At 34.2% G+C, this 18977-nt stretch overlaps 1 protein-coding gene across 1 annotated transcript in view; it reads left to right on the top strand.

The window, feature by feature from the left end:
- Positions 1-16745, top strand: part of CNTNAP4 (contactin associated protein family member 4) — a gene marked incomplete at both ends in the record, with an annotated part of 283127 nt that extends 266382 nt beyond the window's left edge. The window contains 7 exons of the mRNA XM_083353791.1: positions 1721-1960; positions 3099-3323; positions 4110-4243; positions 5743-5830; positions 12673-12894; positions 13283-13354; positions 16552-16745. Coding sequence (XP_083209917.1) covers positions 1721-1960; positions 3099-3323; positions 4110-4243; positions 5743-5830; positions 12673-12894; positions 13283-13354; positions 16552-16745 — 1175 coding nt within the window. The remainder of the gene's footprint in view (positions 1-1720; positions 1961-3098; positions 3324-4109; positions 4244-5742; positions 5831-12672; positions 12895-13282; positions 13355-16551) is intronic.
- Between the last annotated feature and the right edge of the window lie 2232 nt (positions 16746-18977).

The raw sequence follows: 18977 nt of genomic DNA, 5'->3' as shown, positions 1-18977 counted from the left end.
GCAGGATAAAAATCTAAAAAATGAGGCTGATGTCAAGGTAACTGTCCTGATAAAATTTGGTCTAAACTTGAAATAGAGTTATTTCTTTTTGCTATCATCAGCAAGGTTGTATCGTTATTTTTTCCACTCCTTTCTGTTCTGTCTTGTATTACCAATTCTTATGTAACAATATTGCTTATTTGCATTTTTCATTCCGTTTTATTTTTATGCATGTTTAATTATTTTGGTGGTTTTTTTACATTGGAATAACAAATCTATTTTATTTTTGATATTTTCCATAACATACTGAATAAGTTGCTGATCTGTTTTTTATTTATTTATTTATTTGCTTGTTTATTCATTCGTTTGTTTGTTTGTTTAGAATGTCCTGAGAGACTGAGGGTATTTTGTGAAACTGATTTCTGGAAAATAGGTCAGGAAAGGTCAGGAAATAGTAATGAGAGTCAAGCTTCCATTGAATGAACATAGATACCATTAAATACAGCTTGTTGTATTCTTTTACTTGGAGAAATATTATTCATTTCTTTCTATGCCATTTTATTAATGTTTTGTTGACAGGTGTGGTGGCTCAGTGGCTTAATGACCCCATAAATGGTCAAAAGCTCTGGTGGTTCCAGCCCAATCACTGTGTAGCAGGGTGAGCTCCTGTTACTCCCCTCAGCTTCTGTCCACCTACAGTTCAAAAGAATGTTCTATGAAAGTAGATAGATAAGTACCACACTGGTGGGGAGACAAGGGGGGGAGAATTTGCAAGCTGTCAAATTCCTGATGGCTCCGAATCTTCCCAGTTGCCCTGCCTGTTTGTGAGGCAGCTCCAGGATGGGAGGGGGCCTTTGGTGACTTTGCAGGAGCAGCCGCTTGTCTTTCTCTCTGATGCAAAGCCAGCTTGCCGTCCTCTGGAAGGAAGTACACAAGTGTGCCCTATAGTACATTTGGCAAGCCAAACTACTATTCTACAATAGCATTGTGGTCACCTGGCTATTGTAACAATGCAATACAATAATAACCATAACAATAATTGATATTGCAATTATGCATGAATGAAGAGAAATGCATGAATTGAAGAGAAATATCTAGATAAAATAACAAAACATTATGATATGCAAATTGAAGTTGAGCGATTGTGTAGGAAGAAATCAATATATGACCAATAGTAATAGGGACCCTTGGAGAAATACCCAAAGGGCTGCCCAGATACATGTAAATTTTGAACCAATTAGACCTGAATATTCTGACTTTGCAAATAACCACCTTACTCGGAACTGCCTATGTACTCAGATGCTACCTTAACAGCTCTTAGGTCCTTGGTTAGGGCTTGAACTGTTAAGTTTTTATCAGACTGTGAATTAAATTGAAGATTAAATCAATAATAAGAACAACAACAACAACATAATTCTGGAGTGTGATAATTTATGTTTTGATCAAAATATTGTATAAAGGCTAATATCAAAAATAAGAACAAACACAAATAATGTTGATCTTTGTTGTTGCTATATTTTCCTTTATCCTGATATAACATAAATATATGTTTTATCTTTCTGTCTGCTGCTATATAAGAATCTTGGCTGTCATAAATTACCTATTGTAATTATTTATAAGACAAAAGGGGTCAATTTTTTTGTACACGTTTTGTGACTTATGAAGTTATTTATTTCCTGATGTTTTTACAGGCAAAGTTATTGTGGTTCTTAAAATTTATATACATTTATATTCATTGCAGGTGGGACAGCCTCAAGACAGAAAGGATTTTTGGGATGCATCCGTTTTTTACAATTAAATGGCAGAGCTCTTGATTTGGAAGAAAGAGCCAAAGTAACCCCTGGTGTAAAGCCAGGTTGTCCTGGACATTGTAGCAGCTATGGTAACTTATGTCACAATGGAGGAAAATGCAAAGAGAAATATAATGGATTCTCTTGCGATTGCACTTTTTCTGCATACACAGGGCCATTCTGTAAGAAAGGCAAGCATAAATTGTAAATTTATTTTATATACAATATCAAAGGAAAACATTGTTTATGTGTTACATTATTTTAAAAGATGTCCACTTGGGATTATACAGTTCTGTCTTTCTGACATATATTTGGAACCCCAAATGCTGACAATATTTTTTTTCTCCTTCCTTAACAGGCTCCAGTAGTGGCTTTTACTAATATGTAGGTCCAAAACCATCCTGCTTTCTGAAACACTGCCAAATTAATATATAGTTTATGTCTTTATGTTTTTGTTAAGTGATGTAGAAATTAATAAAGAATATTGGGAGAAGACAAAGAGCACAAACACTATTTCCACACTTTTGGCCTAACATTAGACCAGTAATCAAGAGGCAAACAATACTACCAACTCAGACAGAACAGAATGAAATAAGGGACCTTGGAGGTCTTCTAGTCTAACCCCCTGCTCAAGCAGTAAATAACAGCTCAAGGAACCACCAAGATAACTCTCACCAATACTGACAGGGAAAGCTATTAGTATAGAAAATGAAAACAAACCCCACTCCCTACTAGCACTGATGTTGTTACCTAGTTTGGTAAGGAAATATACACACAAAAACAACCAAGCTCAGAGAGCACCAAGGACCTCACTGTTAGAAAGAAGTTAATCCAAAATAATCAGACCAATTATTTAGGAATGATAGAAAATGAAAACATATCTGCCTCTCCATTATGTGTTCTACAAAAACATAAGTACAAAGTGAAAACAGTTCACTCATCTATTCATAAGCTGGAAACTAACTTTCCTTAACTACGTGATTCAAAGCATACTAACAATCTTTGTTAATGTTCTTAAATAGTATATCTTTATACATTTTTATATCTTAATGCTTAAATAATAATGATCATCAGGGCTTTTTTTCTCATAGAACGCTCAGAACGGAGTTCCGGGACCTTTTTTGGATGGAACCTTGTAGGGTAGGCAAGGTGGGTTGTATGACATATGTGAGTTCCGGCACCTTTTTCTTTTACAAAAAAAGCCCTGATGATCATGTTATTATTTCTTTCTTTTGGGAAACATTCTTTTGGGATCATTGTTACAATAAATGACATGCTTTATTTCCAGTTTATATTAAAAACAAAAAACAAAAATCCATGTTTTTTCAGAGGTATCTGCATATTTTGGAGCTGGGTCATCAGTAACATATAACTTTCAAGAATCGTACAGTGTTGCCAAGAACTCCAGTTCCCATGCTGCTTCCTTTCATCCTGATATGATGCTAACCAGAGAAGCGATCACATTGAACTTTCGAACAACACGGATCCCAAGCTTACTTCTTTATGTAAACTCATTCTATGAGGAGTATCTTTCAGTTATTCTTGCCAAAAATGGTATGTACTATTAATAGGTAAGGTAGCAAAGCTATCATTAGTTAGCATTTTGCTTTGGAAATTACTTGTTTAACATGATAGCTTCTCCAGCAGATACTTGACTTCACTACTCTGATTATAATGTTACCCTATTAAAGATTAATGCTTGGTGGAAGGAAATATATAAATCACCCTAATTTATAGTAAGATCAAATATGATAAATGATAGGTCAGTTTTAATAGAGACCATCCATTCCTTTAAGAATGTCAATACTGTTTTAGACTGAACAATGCTGTGTTTTTTTCAAGAAATAATAAAAAGAATTAGTACCAAAATGTTGTTATTGAAGGCTACTTGGATGTAACTACTTTAAAAAAAAAATCTTTGGAGAAATCCTGTGGCTATGTATCAAAAGCATTGAAAAATTAAAATGTACAATATATGAAATGTTATAATGTTAAAACATGTAATTATCAATACATTCAATACGAATGTTAGAATATTGGTGTCAGTTTTTAAATTATTACATGAATAGAATACAATTAACAGAGCTTTTGCTAGCTAAGTACTTTTAAATCGAACTGGATGCCTGATAAATAGTATTTTTTCCAGCTGTCATTCACTCTTTATTTTTTGGATGAAATAAACAATGTTATCTCCTAATGTATTCCAGCACAGTTTTATTATCTAGCAGATATTTAAACTATTATTTTTAGAAAAAAAACATCATGTTTGTGTTTATGTGTGTGCATGTGTGTGTATGTATGTGTATTGTCATGAAACTAATGTATTCTCTATCCTCTTAGGAAGTTTACAGATCAGATATAAGCTAGATAGCCATCGAGATCCCGATATCTTTAGTATCAATTTCAAAAATATGGCTGACGGGCATCTTCATCGTGTAAAGATTAAAAGAGAGGAAGAAAAACTACTTGTGGAGGTAATGCCAGAAAGAATGAAGGATCGGGATGTTACTAAAGAGGGAAAGCATAAAAGATAAACACGTGTATTGGTTTAAGAGCCTTGGTGGAGCAGTGGGCTAATGCCGCCTTAAGTAACACCAGCTGCCTGCAATTAGTGCAGGTTCACATCCCACCAGGCTCAAGGTTGACTCATCCTTCCGAGGTAGGTAAAATGAGGACCCAGATTGTTGGGGGCAATTAAGCTGACTTTGTAATAATGCCACTTGGGTGTGTGTGTGTGAAAGCCCTAATAAGCAGGCATATACATAGAATGAAGGCTACTGCTAAGCTTGTAAGCAGCCCTGAGTCTTCGGAGAAGGGCGGGATATAAATGGAATTAAAATATAAAAAATAATTAATTCATGTAGCATTGTGCTTTTGTGTGAATTGCAGAATTCTGGCTAAGATATATTTTTGATATTTACCTATAGCATAATCTCTATTTATTTGCAAATAACTATGTTATGTTGACTCTTTGCAAATATGCAGTTTAATGGGTGGAAGCAAATGTGGAATGTTTTCATCTCCACTTACCCTTCTCCTCCATTAGTCAAAATGCAACTGTGCCTTGGATTCAATCTTGAGGATTTGAGATTCAACTACTTTTGATACCTGTCTCCTTGGCAAATACCAACTTGATTTTTTAAGATCTTTAGAAGCTGTATTTATTTGCTTAGGAGCAATGCTTGGAGATCAGAACTTAAAGCTTTCACAGCTGTATCATTGTATGTCTTCTATGATTCAGCTACAATTGCCTAAATCATCCTTCCTTACCAAGACCTTAAGACTTCTTTAGAAATGTTTAATCTTATGTTTTGGTGAAAAAAGATATATATAGTACAATTTTTATCTTGTCATTTGTTTGATTTGATTATTTTTAATGCTTAATTGTATTCTTGGTTAGCATTTGTCTTTTATTCTATTTTAATATGTAAATCGCTTTGTGATTTGTTATGAAGAACAATATAACATTTAAATAAAAAATAGCTGTAAACTGATAGATATAGCCCTAGTGGTATAGTGGTTAAGGCATCAGGCTAGCAACCAGGGGATGTCAATTTCTAGTCTTAGGTACAAAGCTAGCTGGATGACCTTGGGCCAGTCACTTTTTCTAAGCCTAGGAAAGAGGCAACCACAAACCATCTGTCAAGGAAACTGCAAGTTATAGTCCAGGCAGTTGCCAGAATTTTTTTTTAAAAAAAGGTATGTTCCTTCTCAGATGAGTAAGAACTTTATATTTAGAAGGAAAACTGTGTCAATTATACTGAACTTCACAATGCATAAAAAGAAGCTACCAAAATGGATTAATTTAAAAAGGTGTTAGGAAGATGAATGCAAACTATCACCTTCATTTTAATGAATTACACAATATTATGGCTTTCTTCCCTTAAAATGTTCTGACATCAGTAAGAGGCTTTTCTTTCCTTTTTCTATTTCTCTTTTCCCTCCCATAATTGTACGTGGGACCATACTGAAGGTTAACCAGCACGAAAGGATGAAATTCTTTCTGTCTTCAGATATTCAGTTCAATGCAATCAAGTCTCTCATTCTTGGCAAGATACTTGGTAAGTACAGTGCAAAAGATAAAGTATCATCTGATATGTAGATAGAGATATAAAATAATAACTTTAATCTTGTTGAGAAACATTTTCCCCCACATTTGATTAGGCAGAGAGTGACAATCAAGGTGGAAGCTTCATTCTTGTCAAAGTGCATATATAATCGCTGGTAAGTGCTTCTAGCAAGATGAGCAAGTGGATCCCATTAAAAATAATTTCATACTTATCTTTTCCATTTTGCAATCAGACATAATGAAAGAATGGCATTTTTAGTACAATATAACAAAGGGAAAAAATGCTAAATCACATTCAAATTATAGGTAAAGACAATGAATGGGTTGCTCCAACTCCAAGAATTCTTTCCTTTTGAACAATATGCTCTAGTGCAGTCTTTCTCAACCTTGGTTACTTAAGATGTGTGGACTTCAACTTCCAGAATTACACAGTCAGTAAGGTTGAGAAAGTCAGAAAAGTTCTGTTTCCAAATGGATTCACCCATAGGGATTTATCAAGAAATATGTGATACCGAAAGACACATGATGAAACCATAGGCATGGCACCCAAGTATCTGGTATTCTATTCAGCCCAAACCATCAGTCATTTTTGTTTGATGTCAGGAAGACAATATGAGACTGCAAAATAATAATAATAATAATAATAATAATAATAATAATAATAATAATAATAATAATAATAATAATAATAATTTGGAAGGGACCTTGGAGGTCATCTAGTCCAACCCCTTGCTCAGGCAGGAAACCCTATACCATTTCAGGCAAATGGCTGTCAAGTGTCTTCTTAAAAACTTCCAGTGTTGGAGCATTCACCACCTCTGGAGGCAGGTTGTTCCACTGGTTAATTGTTCTGTCAGGAAGTTTCTCCTTAGTTCTAGGTTGCTTCTCTCCTTGACTAGTTTCCATCCATTGCTTCTTGTCCTGCTTTCAGGTGCTTTGGAGAATAGCTTGACTCCCTCTTCTTTGTGGCAGCCCCTGAGATATTGGAACACTGCTATCATGTCACCCCTCACCCTTCTCTTCATTAAACTACACATACCCAATTCCAGCAACCGTTCCCTATATGTTTTAGCCTCCAGTCCCCCAATCATCTTTGTTGCTCTTCTCTGTACCCTTTCTAGAGTCTGGAATGGAAGAATGGAAACAGTTAAGTTTGCAGTTTATTTGCTCCATGAAACATATCTAACTCCTACAAGAGCACTAGTTATGTTCACCGCTTTGAGTTGAAAAAAATATTTTTAAAAAGAAGGGCAGGATAAAAATAAATCTAATAATAATAATACCTGTTAACTTCTTAATCTGCATTTTAAAGCTTAATGTGTTTCAGTGGAACACATCAAACATGAACAACAAATAAAATCTCAGCTGACTTGTAAAATCAGACAATAAAATTAACGTTATGGAAATACTCAGGATTGGAATAATTTTATTGTTTTTGTTCTGCTGTTTTGGAATGAAGACATTTAAAAAACCAGATTTAAAAACTTTTTTTTCTTCTCTCCTCAATATAAAATCCCCTGTTTTTCTTTTTTCAAAAAGTATATGAAATATTGCCTTTGATCTAGAGATCAGTTGGATAGTACAGTTTGTGCTGGCAAAAGTGATTTTTCCATCCCTATCTCTTTATTTACTCCTCTGAAAAGCTGCTTCTGCAGTTCTGAATAAACCTCTTCTTGAAGCAGAGAAGAATAATGACAAAAATTAATCCAGGCAATTTCTGGGGGCTGCCTTCCCATTTAAAGAACATCAATATGCCTGATTTTTATTTTTGCAATTTTCAAAGACTGAGCATATAAATAAATAAATAAATAAATAAATAAATAAATAAATAAATAAATAAATAAATAAATAAAAACTTGCCTTACCTGTCATTGTTTCATGGAAAAAAATATTGATCGGGTAGTGCTGATGCTCAATATCAAAGTGAGGATATGTGACTAAGGATGTGCATCCATGTAAGTGGTTCATAGTAAAGTGGTGGTTGAGCACATAGTAATATTTCTCTACTACTCAGTAGTACCTAAAGCAGAGATGTATAATCTTGAAAACTTGTGGAATTCCACCCCCAGAATTTATCAGACAACCATGTTTAAAGTTGCAAAGGTTGGACATTCCTGACGTAAAGCATATTTGGTGTGATTTCTTGATGGCCACTCTATCCTTTGGAATAGTGCCCCCATCCAAAATCCACATACCCATGATCCTGCTGTTATATAACTGTTAAAAATGGTTCTTTCACCAGTTTTCAGGTAAAGAAATGTGTGAACCTATATTGATATTAAGGTTTTATTCATAGGTTATATATGGTTGTATCTTCACTAGTATAATAATAGATTATTTATCTGTATCATGTTTAATGCTGAACATTATTTAAAGTCACACATAAATAATTCAAAGTTCATTTTTTTATTAGTCATAAAAGAACCAAGGGGGGATTTTAACAAATAGATTCAAGGGAATCTGGATTCTGCTGAAAGATCCTTTAAATCAGTGGTTCCCTACCTTTCCAGCTCTGCGGACTGGCAGGGGTGGTGGAAACTGGGGAGAGGGAATGGTTTTGCACATGGACAAATGGAACTTTGTGCACTTTACCACCACTTGTGCGGCCTGCTTCCCAATGGGCCACAGATCAGTATTGGTCCATGGACTGGGGGTTGGTGACCCCTGGTTTAAATGAAGAAGTAATCAAATCAAAATAGCTAGATAAGAACAGAAGCAGTATAGCATTCTTAAAAGTATAGCCATCAGTGGAATGGAATGGAATGGAATTGGGTTGGAATTGGAATGGAATGGTAAGGAAAGTAGAAAGGAAAGGAAGGGAAGGGAAGGGAAGGGAAGGGAAGGGAAGGGAAGGGAAGGGAAGGAAAAGGAATTCACATGGAATGGAAGGGAATGGTAAGGAAAGGAAAGGAGAAAGGGAAGGGAAGGGAAGGGAAAGGAAAGGAAAGGAAAGGAAAGGAAAGGAAAGGAAAGGAAAGGAAAGGAAAGGAAAGGAAAGGAAAGGAAAGGAAAGAAGGAAAGGCCAAACATTTTATTTTTTTATTTTTTTTATTTTTATTTTAATTCCATTTATATCCCGCCCTTCTCCGAAGACTCAGGGCGGCTTACAAGCTTAGCAGTAGCCTTCATTCTATGTATATGCCTGCTTATTAGGGCTTTCATACACCCCCCAAGCAGCATTATTACAAAGTCAGCTTATTGCCCCCAACAATCTGGGTCCTCATTTTACCTACCTCGGAAGGATGGAAGGCTGAGTCAACCTTGAGCCTGGTGGGATGCGAACCTGCACTAATTGCAGGCAGCTGGTGTTACTTAAGGAGGCATTAGCCCACTGCTCCACCAAGGCTTTATCAATGAACTTGCAAAAAAAAACCTTCTTTCATCAGCCTTTCACCATCCACTGGTGAGTTTATTCTGTAATGAAAACAAACAAACAAAACATCTAGTCCTTTTCTAGGTTCATCCCCTGTAGAAATGGCCCAACAGTCCAGGATGAAATGATCATTGAAGGGCAGCAACAACCAATTAGATCAAGGGGCTATCTTGACTACAGTACCCAGTAATTAACTGAAAAGGAAATATTTTATTCAGTGAAATACAGCAGATTACTACTTTTACTTCAGAAGTCAGAAAACATGGTGGGTAGAGGTTAATTTGTCATGAACTGAAGCAGGTTTTGAGGATGACAGCATTCATTCATCCACTTCTCAAGAAATGATTGGTGAGTTCTCTTCATTCCAGGGCAAGCAAGACATGTTGGATTAGTCATGAGAGATCTTAGCCTTGTTGAGGTATCCTTTATATAGACTTAATGTGCAAGCATTTCAGACAATCCCCATTTTCTGCTAATGTTACTTCAAGTCTATGACTCCAAAACACACGTTCACAGTATCTTCCCATTTGCAGATTTAGGGTACTCAGGTTGCTATAGCAGCCATCAAAATAAAATTGGTGAGGATAGAAGGAATAACCAGGTACTCAACCTGTGAGACTGAAATGATTACTGGAGGTATTGATCTGATCCAAAGGGATTCTTTTCAGGTCATAAAAATCTTTGGTAATTGAAGAACTAAACATGGACCTTCTTCTTCTTTATAAATCTAATGTTTGGGAGAACTATGGATAGAGTAGACCTCTTTTAACACTAGAAGGAATGTGACTAGAAGGAGCAGGAAAGTCAGCATCTTGCTTTCTGATATAGGGCAATGACTTCAATTAATTTGGGCTAGGAAACATATGGCTGATTCTACTTTAGAAAGAGTTCACATTCAAATTGAGTCAGTCACTGTTGAGCATGAAAATTAATAGCTGTGGCCCTAATTAATTCAGCAACAAGTGTCTTGCCTTTTTCCCTCTAAGCATTCTTAGAGAACCTTCTGTTCTAATTAGCAGATCTTACTGGCCTATTAGCCGCTTTGGGAAGTTGTACAATTTACTTCTATTAAATCCAAATGGATAATGCTTGGCATAATTTAACTTGATTTCAGCTATATAGAAGCAGCATATTTTATATTCCTAGTAGTATAGTTCAGAAAAGAAATAATGGTACATAAAATAAAAATATAATATTTGATTTAAGAATTTGCTAAGCAAAACTCAAAGGTAAAGCAAAAGAAAATATTACATAAAGTACACCGTATCTTCTTAATTATATTAATTTACAGTTAAGTAACATTTTGGGGAGTAACAAGAATGAATTGATTGCTACTACTGAATAGATGTGAACTACTACAAATATGCTTGTTATGAACAATTTCAGCAGCAGTGTAAAAGGTCATGCAAACAAAATGAGTTAATATAAAATGCATACTTTATAGAAATATCTAAAATCAAATTTATGAATCTGCCAGCCAGCAATCTATCATAATTTTTATATAAATTGCTCTACTGAACATTCTGTAATGTGTTATGAATATGTTAACCTCTGATAAAGAAATGACTATTGATTCCCTGTTAAGGTCATTAAGAAGAATGAGTGTGTCTTCATTTTCTAAGTACCTTAAGTACAAATAAACTATCACGAAGATCAAGTCAAAGTGATAGGATTCCTATAGATTGATGTTCTTTCCATATTTCACTCACTCTCTCTCTCACACACACACAAAAACTCCAAGCTACATAAGTCTATTATTTATTAACTTTTTTGATTAAAAATAAAAACAAAAATAATTTTCTCTTTTAGGTTTTTTTATACATATATTTAGACCATCATTCTTAAATAGCATTCAGAACTGAGAAAGCCTGAAAGTGCCATTTCATTAAAAACTTCCTTCTAGAAAGTTTTCTTTTTCATGTCTAATTTTATAGATTTGTATGTGTATGCACACACATACACACATACAACAATGGTTCCTTTCAATCAATTCTCTCATTTCAAGGATGAGGCTGGGATGTAAAGAAAACAAAAGCTCCATGAGGATGGTATTGGATCAGAAAAAGTTAGTGGTCTTTGCTTTCTATCCCAAGCTGTAAGTTAGACCTTTTCTAAGCTCCTGAAAAGATCAATTCTCAGTATCTGCTAAGATCATGAAAGAATATATTAAGTAGTCTGAAAATAGAGTCGATTATAAAAATGTCCAGACTCTCACTGGCTAAGTTCACACTTGCATTCTCAATTTTATTTCCACAACAATAATTTTATTAAGTGGCATGGAGAACCCCGCTTGCAAAAAAAAATCATTTAAGGTTCTACGGCTGGAAAATTTGGATTTTCCCAATCCTAATCCAAAACCTAATTACTACACAATACTGATTCTATCAACATTGAAATAGTATTGAAACTGGTGTCCTTCAGACTTGTTGGACTAAATTCTCAGAACTGCTTTAAAGCTCCTTGCTTCATTCACCCATTTGGAATGGTTTTTTTTTCTTTAGCTTTCTATTATTACACAAAGATTTGATTTAATCATGCAATGAATACTCTAATAAAGATGTTATCTGACAATCTGCCACAACTTAATGTAATCTTCACTTGGCATGTTAAAATGGAGCTCTGAATACATTATCCTAGAGATAGAAATTTTTTTTAGCATACAGGTGTATACTAAAACAATAGCAGTGATTACCATCATCAAAAGGCTTTGTTTAAAATAAACCTACAACATTTGCAAAAAAATGGATTTGTAATAGATTACAGAACATGAAACAGATTTGATTTTTTTATGAAACAATGTTTGGCATTAGCATGCAAGGAAATGTGTGCTTAGCAGGATTATATTTTCCTTAGTGAATGTTATCTGAGTCAGAATGTATTAGAATAGTTTTATTCATTTGACTTTTTCACTATTCAAACTAAGAGTAAGGTAATATGAAAATAATTCTTATGCAAGTAAACCTTTTGTTAAACTATTTATTTGTGTTATTGAAAAAAAATTAAAACAGAATGTTCAAAACACTAAAAAAGTATTTGCAATTTGTAACATTTAAAAGCCTTTGACTTGAATATGGCTTGAATATTGGAATAAAGCTTTCCACAGCTGTGTGTACAAATGTGTAGTAGATACTTATTCCTACAAATGTTTCTTATTTATTCAGTATTTGGGATGGAGGAAAATTTATCTCACCACCTGAACAGAATTTCTTATTTATGCTTAGGAACTTACTGTGTAACTTGATATCTTTTCTAGCAAACAGATTCAGGTTGTTTTTTTTAAAGTGTGGAATATATTTCTTGTGTTTTTGTTAAAGCAGACAAAAAGAAAATAGGTAAATTTGCCTCTGCTGTCATTGCACGCAGAAACTCTGAGGGATAAAGGTTAATTATTCAATTATTTGTCTGCCCCTTTGTTCTGTGTGTTTCACAATGATTAATTGTGTTTGGTTTCTTTTTATTAGCAGAGAATGGTGATACAGATCCAGATACTCTGAAGGCTAATTCTCAGGGGTTTATTGGGTGCCTCTCTTCAGTACAATTCAATCATGTTGCTCCTTTGAAGGCTGCTGTCCACTATCCCAGCTCAGCTCAAGTCATTGTTAAAGGACATTTCATGGAATCCAACTGTGGGACATTAACAGGAGCTGATACAACATCAAGTGAAACAACCCATTCATTTGCAGGTACCAAGCATAAGACTTTCATTAATTTTGTTCTCTGAAAAAGAATACTTGGCAATGTTTCAGAAAGTCAGTCATTTTTTTTTATTTGCCAGAAGTGCATATATGGTAGGCTTTTCTACAAATCCTCATTTTTTTGTCAATTCATATATTGTATGCATATGGATATGTGTTCTTCATATATACCATGTGGCTTCCAAGCCAATCCTTCATTACTTGTTCATAGTTTTGTATTACTCTTTTAATATGTGTGTTTATAATTCTATGTTATACCTAACACCTATAGCAATAGATATAGTAACCTCTGTTGGATCAGTGGATTAAAATGCAGATATATTGAGATCCCTGTTAACTGTTTGTGTCTGCATTTTTCTTTTTGTTTTTGGCACAGATCATTCAGGACCAAGAGATGAAGGAAAGCCATTAGCTAATGTAATAAGGAGTGATTCTGCAATTATTGGGGGTAAGAGGAACTATAATTGCATTGTATGTACCATTTTAAATATTTAAATCTAAGTGCTGAAGCTGAGCACCCAAATAACTGAATAAGCATCTACATTGTTAACTTGCTTAACATTGTATACATGTTTTAGAAATTGATGGAATTAGATTGGATAGTCACCAATGGTTATATGTCTTCAGATACAGTATGTGTTCAAGCTACCGTGGGAATATAGATCCAATATTTCCCTCAAAATCTCTGAATGGTTCACAGGATTGATTAAAAAAGAAATGCTTTATAAGTGTTTCATTTTCCTCAAACATTTAAGTATATGTTTGTTTATTTTTAAAATCATCTCTCTAGTAATCCTATATTTGCAATAATTTTGCAATAATAGGTTTGAGTTCTTGTTGGAAACAGTAACTCACTGAGAATGTGTCTGTTACAATCAAGCTCCCAAATCTGTATACTATATATATATATATATATATATATATATATATATATATATATATATATATATATATATATATATGTATATATATATATATATATATATATATATATATATATATATATATATATATATATATATATATATATATATATATATATATATAGAGAGAGAGAGAGAGAGAGAGAGAGAGAGAGAGAGAGAGAGAGGATACAAACCCACATAATTCCAAACACCTCAATGGTGATTGGGACTTTGCAATGTAATTTTTATTTTATGCAGCAGCAATGCCAGATAGTGATTTTGCTATCTTTCTGATTCTTTCAAATGCTATATTGTTTACTGTATATATACTAATTTTCCATGTTAAACCATACTGATGGAATTTCAAAACAGTATCAGAAGACTTAGAGTATATTATATAGCAACACTTCAAGATTCCTTATTCTTCTCTATTTATATTTGGCTAAAACACTTAAGGTAGTATACAGTATGTTTGGCAGGTTTCCCTTCAGCTGCTCTTTAGATACAACCTAGGATTGAACTATTTGGACTTTAATACATCCCTAACTCTGCTAGGTTTCAGCAAGGTAAATACTCAACATATAAGTTCAAAAAGCTTTATTCATACAAGATTGCAGCCTTAAATTTCCAATTAAAAAAAGAGGAAAACAGTAAGTTCAGAATGCATAGGAAGTTTCCGTTCCAAAAGAATTCAATTTTAGAAGAATGTCACCTGAAGACTAGAGATAGACTGTATATGAATTGTGAATAAGTTATTCATATCATCTATCGCTAGCATTTTTAGTGAGTACCCTATTAATAGGCCAAGTCAGCATACTTCAGGAAATATGCACCAGTGGAAGAAAAACAAAATTAGATCATGAAGACTCTTTAGAGTGAAGATAATAACTCAAGGAGTATTACTAGATTATGTTGGTGACAGTTATTTGTAACATTATCTCAGTGCCAGATACTATTATGGTAAGGTTAGTGGGTTATGCAATTCATACCATACATTTCTAGAATGACAGTACTGTGCTAGTGAAAAGAAATTTTCTTGTACCTACAATAAGATGTAATTAAGCCTTAGTGAGATCTGTTTATGCTTAATGAAGATTCCACTGTGCCCAGAGAGCTTTTATCACCAATGCTCATAAAGCTACCACCTGTCCTGTTTTCACTTCTAGTGTAAACTGGGGTACAACTATACACATGTCAAATTAAAGAATAAACAATTGTAATTGTACTCCAGCTGTACTCGCTTCTATGTCCATGTATTGATGATTTCAATAATAATTGATAATTTGTTCATTCTCATTACAATGTTTGTCTCCAATCAGTAGGTTGTGAAATAATGAAAGTTTGGGAATCTATTATTTAATAACAGCCAGAATAAAGAAACATAATCAATTTTAGACAGCCAGAATATTATGTAATACAAAAGTATAAGTGGCTAATGGGCACTACAAAAAGTTAATTCATAACATTTTAAATTACATAACAGTAATGAGATGGGCACCTATATAAATTTAATAAATCTATATTCTACTAAAACTCTTGTTGTCATGACTTTTAACTGGCTGAAATACTGCCTCAAAGGGCAACAATGTTTGAAACTAGGTATTTCAAATGGGCTAACCTACAGAATGTGTGAAAAATCCAAGACCCATGACCTCCAAAGAAATGAAATTTGGGGAAATTGTGGCTATTTCAATGGTACTGGCTGTTGCTGTGTTTCTGTTATGGTTATGAGATCTTTATTTTCAACATTCTGTGACAATTTCCCAGTCAATCTTGCAATCCTTTGCTCCCAGGACATACCTATTGGAAAGGGGAGGAGAGGGAAGGGAAGGGGGAAGAAAGGGAGGGAGGGAATTTCCGGTGCTTCCTGCCAGGTTCTCAAAAGGAAACTCAGTGGGGAAAATGGTAGTCAGAAGTTGCTCCTTCTCTCGTTGTTTGCCCTTTGTCATTATGTTTTTCTGTTTATGTAAAGAAATATCTCTTAAATTATGAACTAATGGGGCAGAGGTTTTCTAGTAAATACAATAAATAAAATGTACAGAAAATCTGGATCAGTTCTTTTCACATGGTTATACACATTTTCTTCTAATATCCATATTATAATGTGTTCCTGCACAGCTTCCTCTATAAATCTTTTATTTAAATGGTTTGTAGTTCCAACATAATTTAGCCCAATGGTTCGTAGATGCATCATAACGTATCCAAATGTGGAATAAATATTGTTTGGGAACTTCCCTGATTAATACTGATATTTACTCAATGTTCCCAAATACATAGTTTAATGAATTCTTTCTGGCAGAGACAAGTAGGTGGCAATGGATTTCATTTTGATGTTTTTTGCAGTAAAAAAATTCTTTTAGATAATTGCCTGAAAGAAGCTTTAAAAAAAATCACACATATATAAAAATTATGTATAAAAATTAACATTATGTTTGTGTTTTGATGTGGAACCTTTTGCTATTATGGATAGAAGAGAATATTTGTAGCTCAGGGTTGAACTATGGAGTCCTTGATGGTCTCTGAGCTTGTTTTTTTTTCTTCTTGCAGACATTTCATTACCAAACTAGATAACATCATCAGTAACAACATCATCATTAGTCTTGCAATGTATTCTAGGACGTTCTTACATGAAGATAGCAACATATTCTCTAGTATAAAGGGCTACAAGAATCGTTATAATTATGCCAATTTTTTTGATGTATTACAAAGTATATTTTGTTATTTTCTTTTCTCTCCCCAGGTGTGATCGCTGTAGTGATATTCATTCCACTTTGCATTGTGGCTATTGCTGTACGGATTTATAAAAATAAAAATGTATATAAAAAAAAGGAGGCACAGGGATCAGCAAATGAAGATGGTGCAGAGACTGTCCTGAAAAATGAGATCGGTGTGAAAAATACAATCAATGAAAATCAAAAAGAGTATTTCTTCTGATCTACTTTTCTGATCTAGTTTAATAAGAATAAAAGACAGTCTGACTTATTTGCTAACCAAGTTCTCAACCAGAAAAAAGAAAGAAAAAAACTGTTGCTTTCAAAGAACACACAAAATAGATTGGAAATCTATTAAGTGGCGTATGTTCAGTCTTGGTGTTTGCTATGGGAAGCCTCTTTAAATGACATGCATTCCTTAGCTATTATAACATAGATGCATTTTATGTAAGAGTGAATTAGATATTGTAACCAATCCCATTGTTGGTAGTTTTCAGCCATTCTGCTGTGACTTTCTAAACTGGAGGTTAAACTTGCACATGTGTATCATGAATTTTGAATGGGAAAAAAAGGTCAATTTTTGTTTTCTTCCTTTCAGTCCGCTCCTTCCAAGAGAATTATTTTTAAAGCAATTTTTTTTAAATATTCTGCAGTATTTTCTTCCATACCACTGGGCTGTTTTCCAAACCAGAGATAAGCATGCTTAAGAATTAAGTGGTTTAAGAGTGTAGACGTCCACATTGAAGTCTTTGTGGTTCTTTCCTTGTCTTTTTTTTAAACAATAACAACAACAACACACACCGTAAAACATTATCCTCATCAGCAATTTCTCTCCTGCTTCATTCAGCCAATCTATTACACTCTGGTGATGAAGAACTCAGTATTACTTTAAAAGCTTGTTTGTATGAGAAATGAAAATCTGATTGTAATACACAGGGATCATAACAAGTAACAGGGTGGTACCTAAGGAATCCAAACCTTATGTACATCTCATCCTCATTTATAATGTCCGCACACAACCTGTGGCCAGGTGATCACATTTCAGGCACTTAGAAACCAGCTCACATTTACTAGCAGTTGCAGCATCCCACATTCATGTGACAATAATTTGCTACCTTTTTGTCATTTTTGAGTGTTTTTTGTTGGTTTCCAGCAGAAAACACCCATCGGGAGAATGGATTATTTTAACAACCAGATGGTTTGCTTAATGATCACATGGTTTGCTGAACAACCATGGTGACCTGCTTAATGACCATTGTAAAAATTACCCTAATGACCACAATGACTTAGGATCAAATTTCCATGCCCAATTATGGTTGTTAAATGAAGACTATCCATATTCCTAAAAGTCGTCCGTGTCAACGTCTGATTTTTTTGTTGCTGCTACTCTTGAACTACCCACTGAAGTTAGTTTGGCTCCTAAAGCAGTAGTAAATAAAGCGGCCTTAAAAAGAAAATATATTTTCATTTATAGAAAAAATATGATTGTATAAGGTCAAGACCACTTTTGAATATTTTTTGATATTGTAATTATGCCCATATAGTACACATGAGTCAATGGAAATTATGTTCTGTACTTCCTTAAAAAGAATAGGTCTTCTTTGGGGATTAAGGCCCCACATATTTCAATATTCTGGTTTTAGCATTTGAAAAGAGATCAATGGTAATATTCCATTGTGCTGAACTATAGGCTTGAAAACCAAACTCATATAGGCAAGAAAAAAAATGCTAGCTCTTGATTAGTGTTACAATACAGCACTCAATATCTTACAGCTAAATATCTGCAAGCTAATTCCAAGAATAGTGACAGGAAATAGAATATGATCTAGTTCTGGAAGTAGCAGGGCAAATCAAGGCAAGACACAATAGCATACAATATACAGGTAGTTTCCAATTTACAACCATTCATTTAGTTACAATGGCACTGAAAAAAAGTGACTTCTGACTGTTTTTCACACAACAGTATCCCCATGGCCATGTGATCAAAATTAAAACTCAACTATATTGTTTAGCAATGGAAATTTTGGACTCAGTTGTAGCCCTAAATGGAGGACTACTTGTAGTGCAATTCAAGGTACAATGTTGCTGAGACTAAGGATGCTCATTGGAAACTCTAGGTCAGGGGTGTCAAACTGCCAGCCCGTGGGTTGGATGCATCATAGTGAAACCGTACCCACCCCATTGCTGGCAATGGCTAAAAAGTCACAATAAGTCGTGATACATCACATGACGTTGTCAGTTTGACACCCCTGCTCTAGGTGCTCAGAGCCAACAAGGGCTCCATTGATATGAATGTAACCTGGTCTATCTCTAGCTGTTTCATGGTTAGCCATGCAATTCAACAACAATCAGATAGTAATACTTTCATTGTGGCAGGTGCTGTTGAAATATATAGCACCTGTATATTTGAAATATTGGCCTGAATATAATTGCTAGAGTCCTAACTTCAAGTTCC

Source organism: Vipera ursinii (genome assembly GCF_947247035.1).
Source record: "Vipera ursinii genome assembly, chromosome: 2".
NCBI lineage: Eukaryota > Metazoa > Chordata > Lepidosauria > Squamata > Viperidae > Vipera > Vipera ursinii.
Note: the sequence above shows the minus strand (reverse complement) of the source record. Positions and strands in the feature narration are given on the sequence as shown.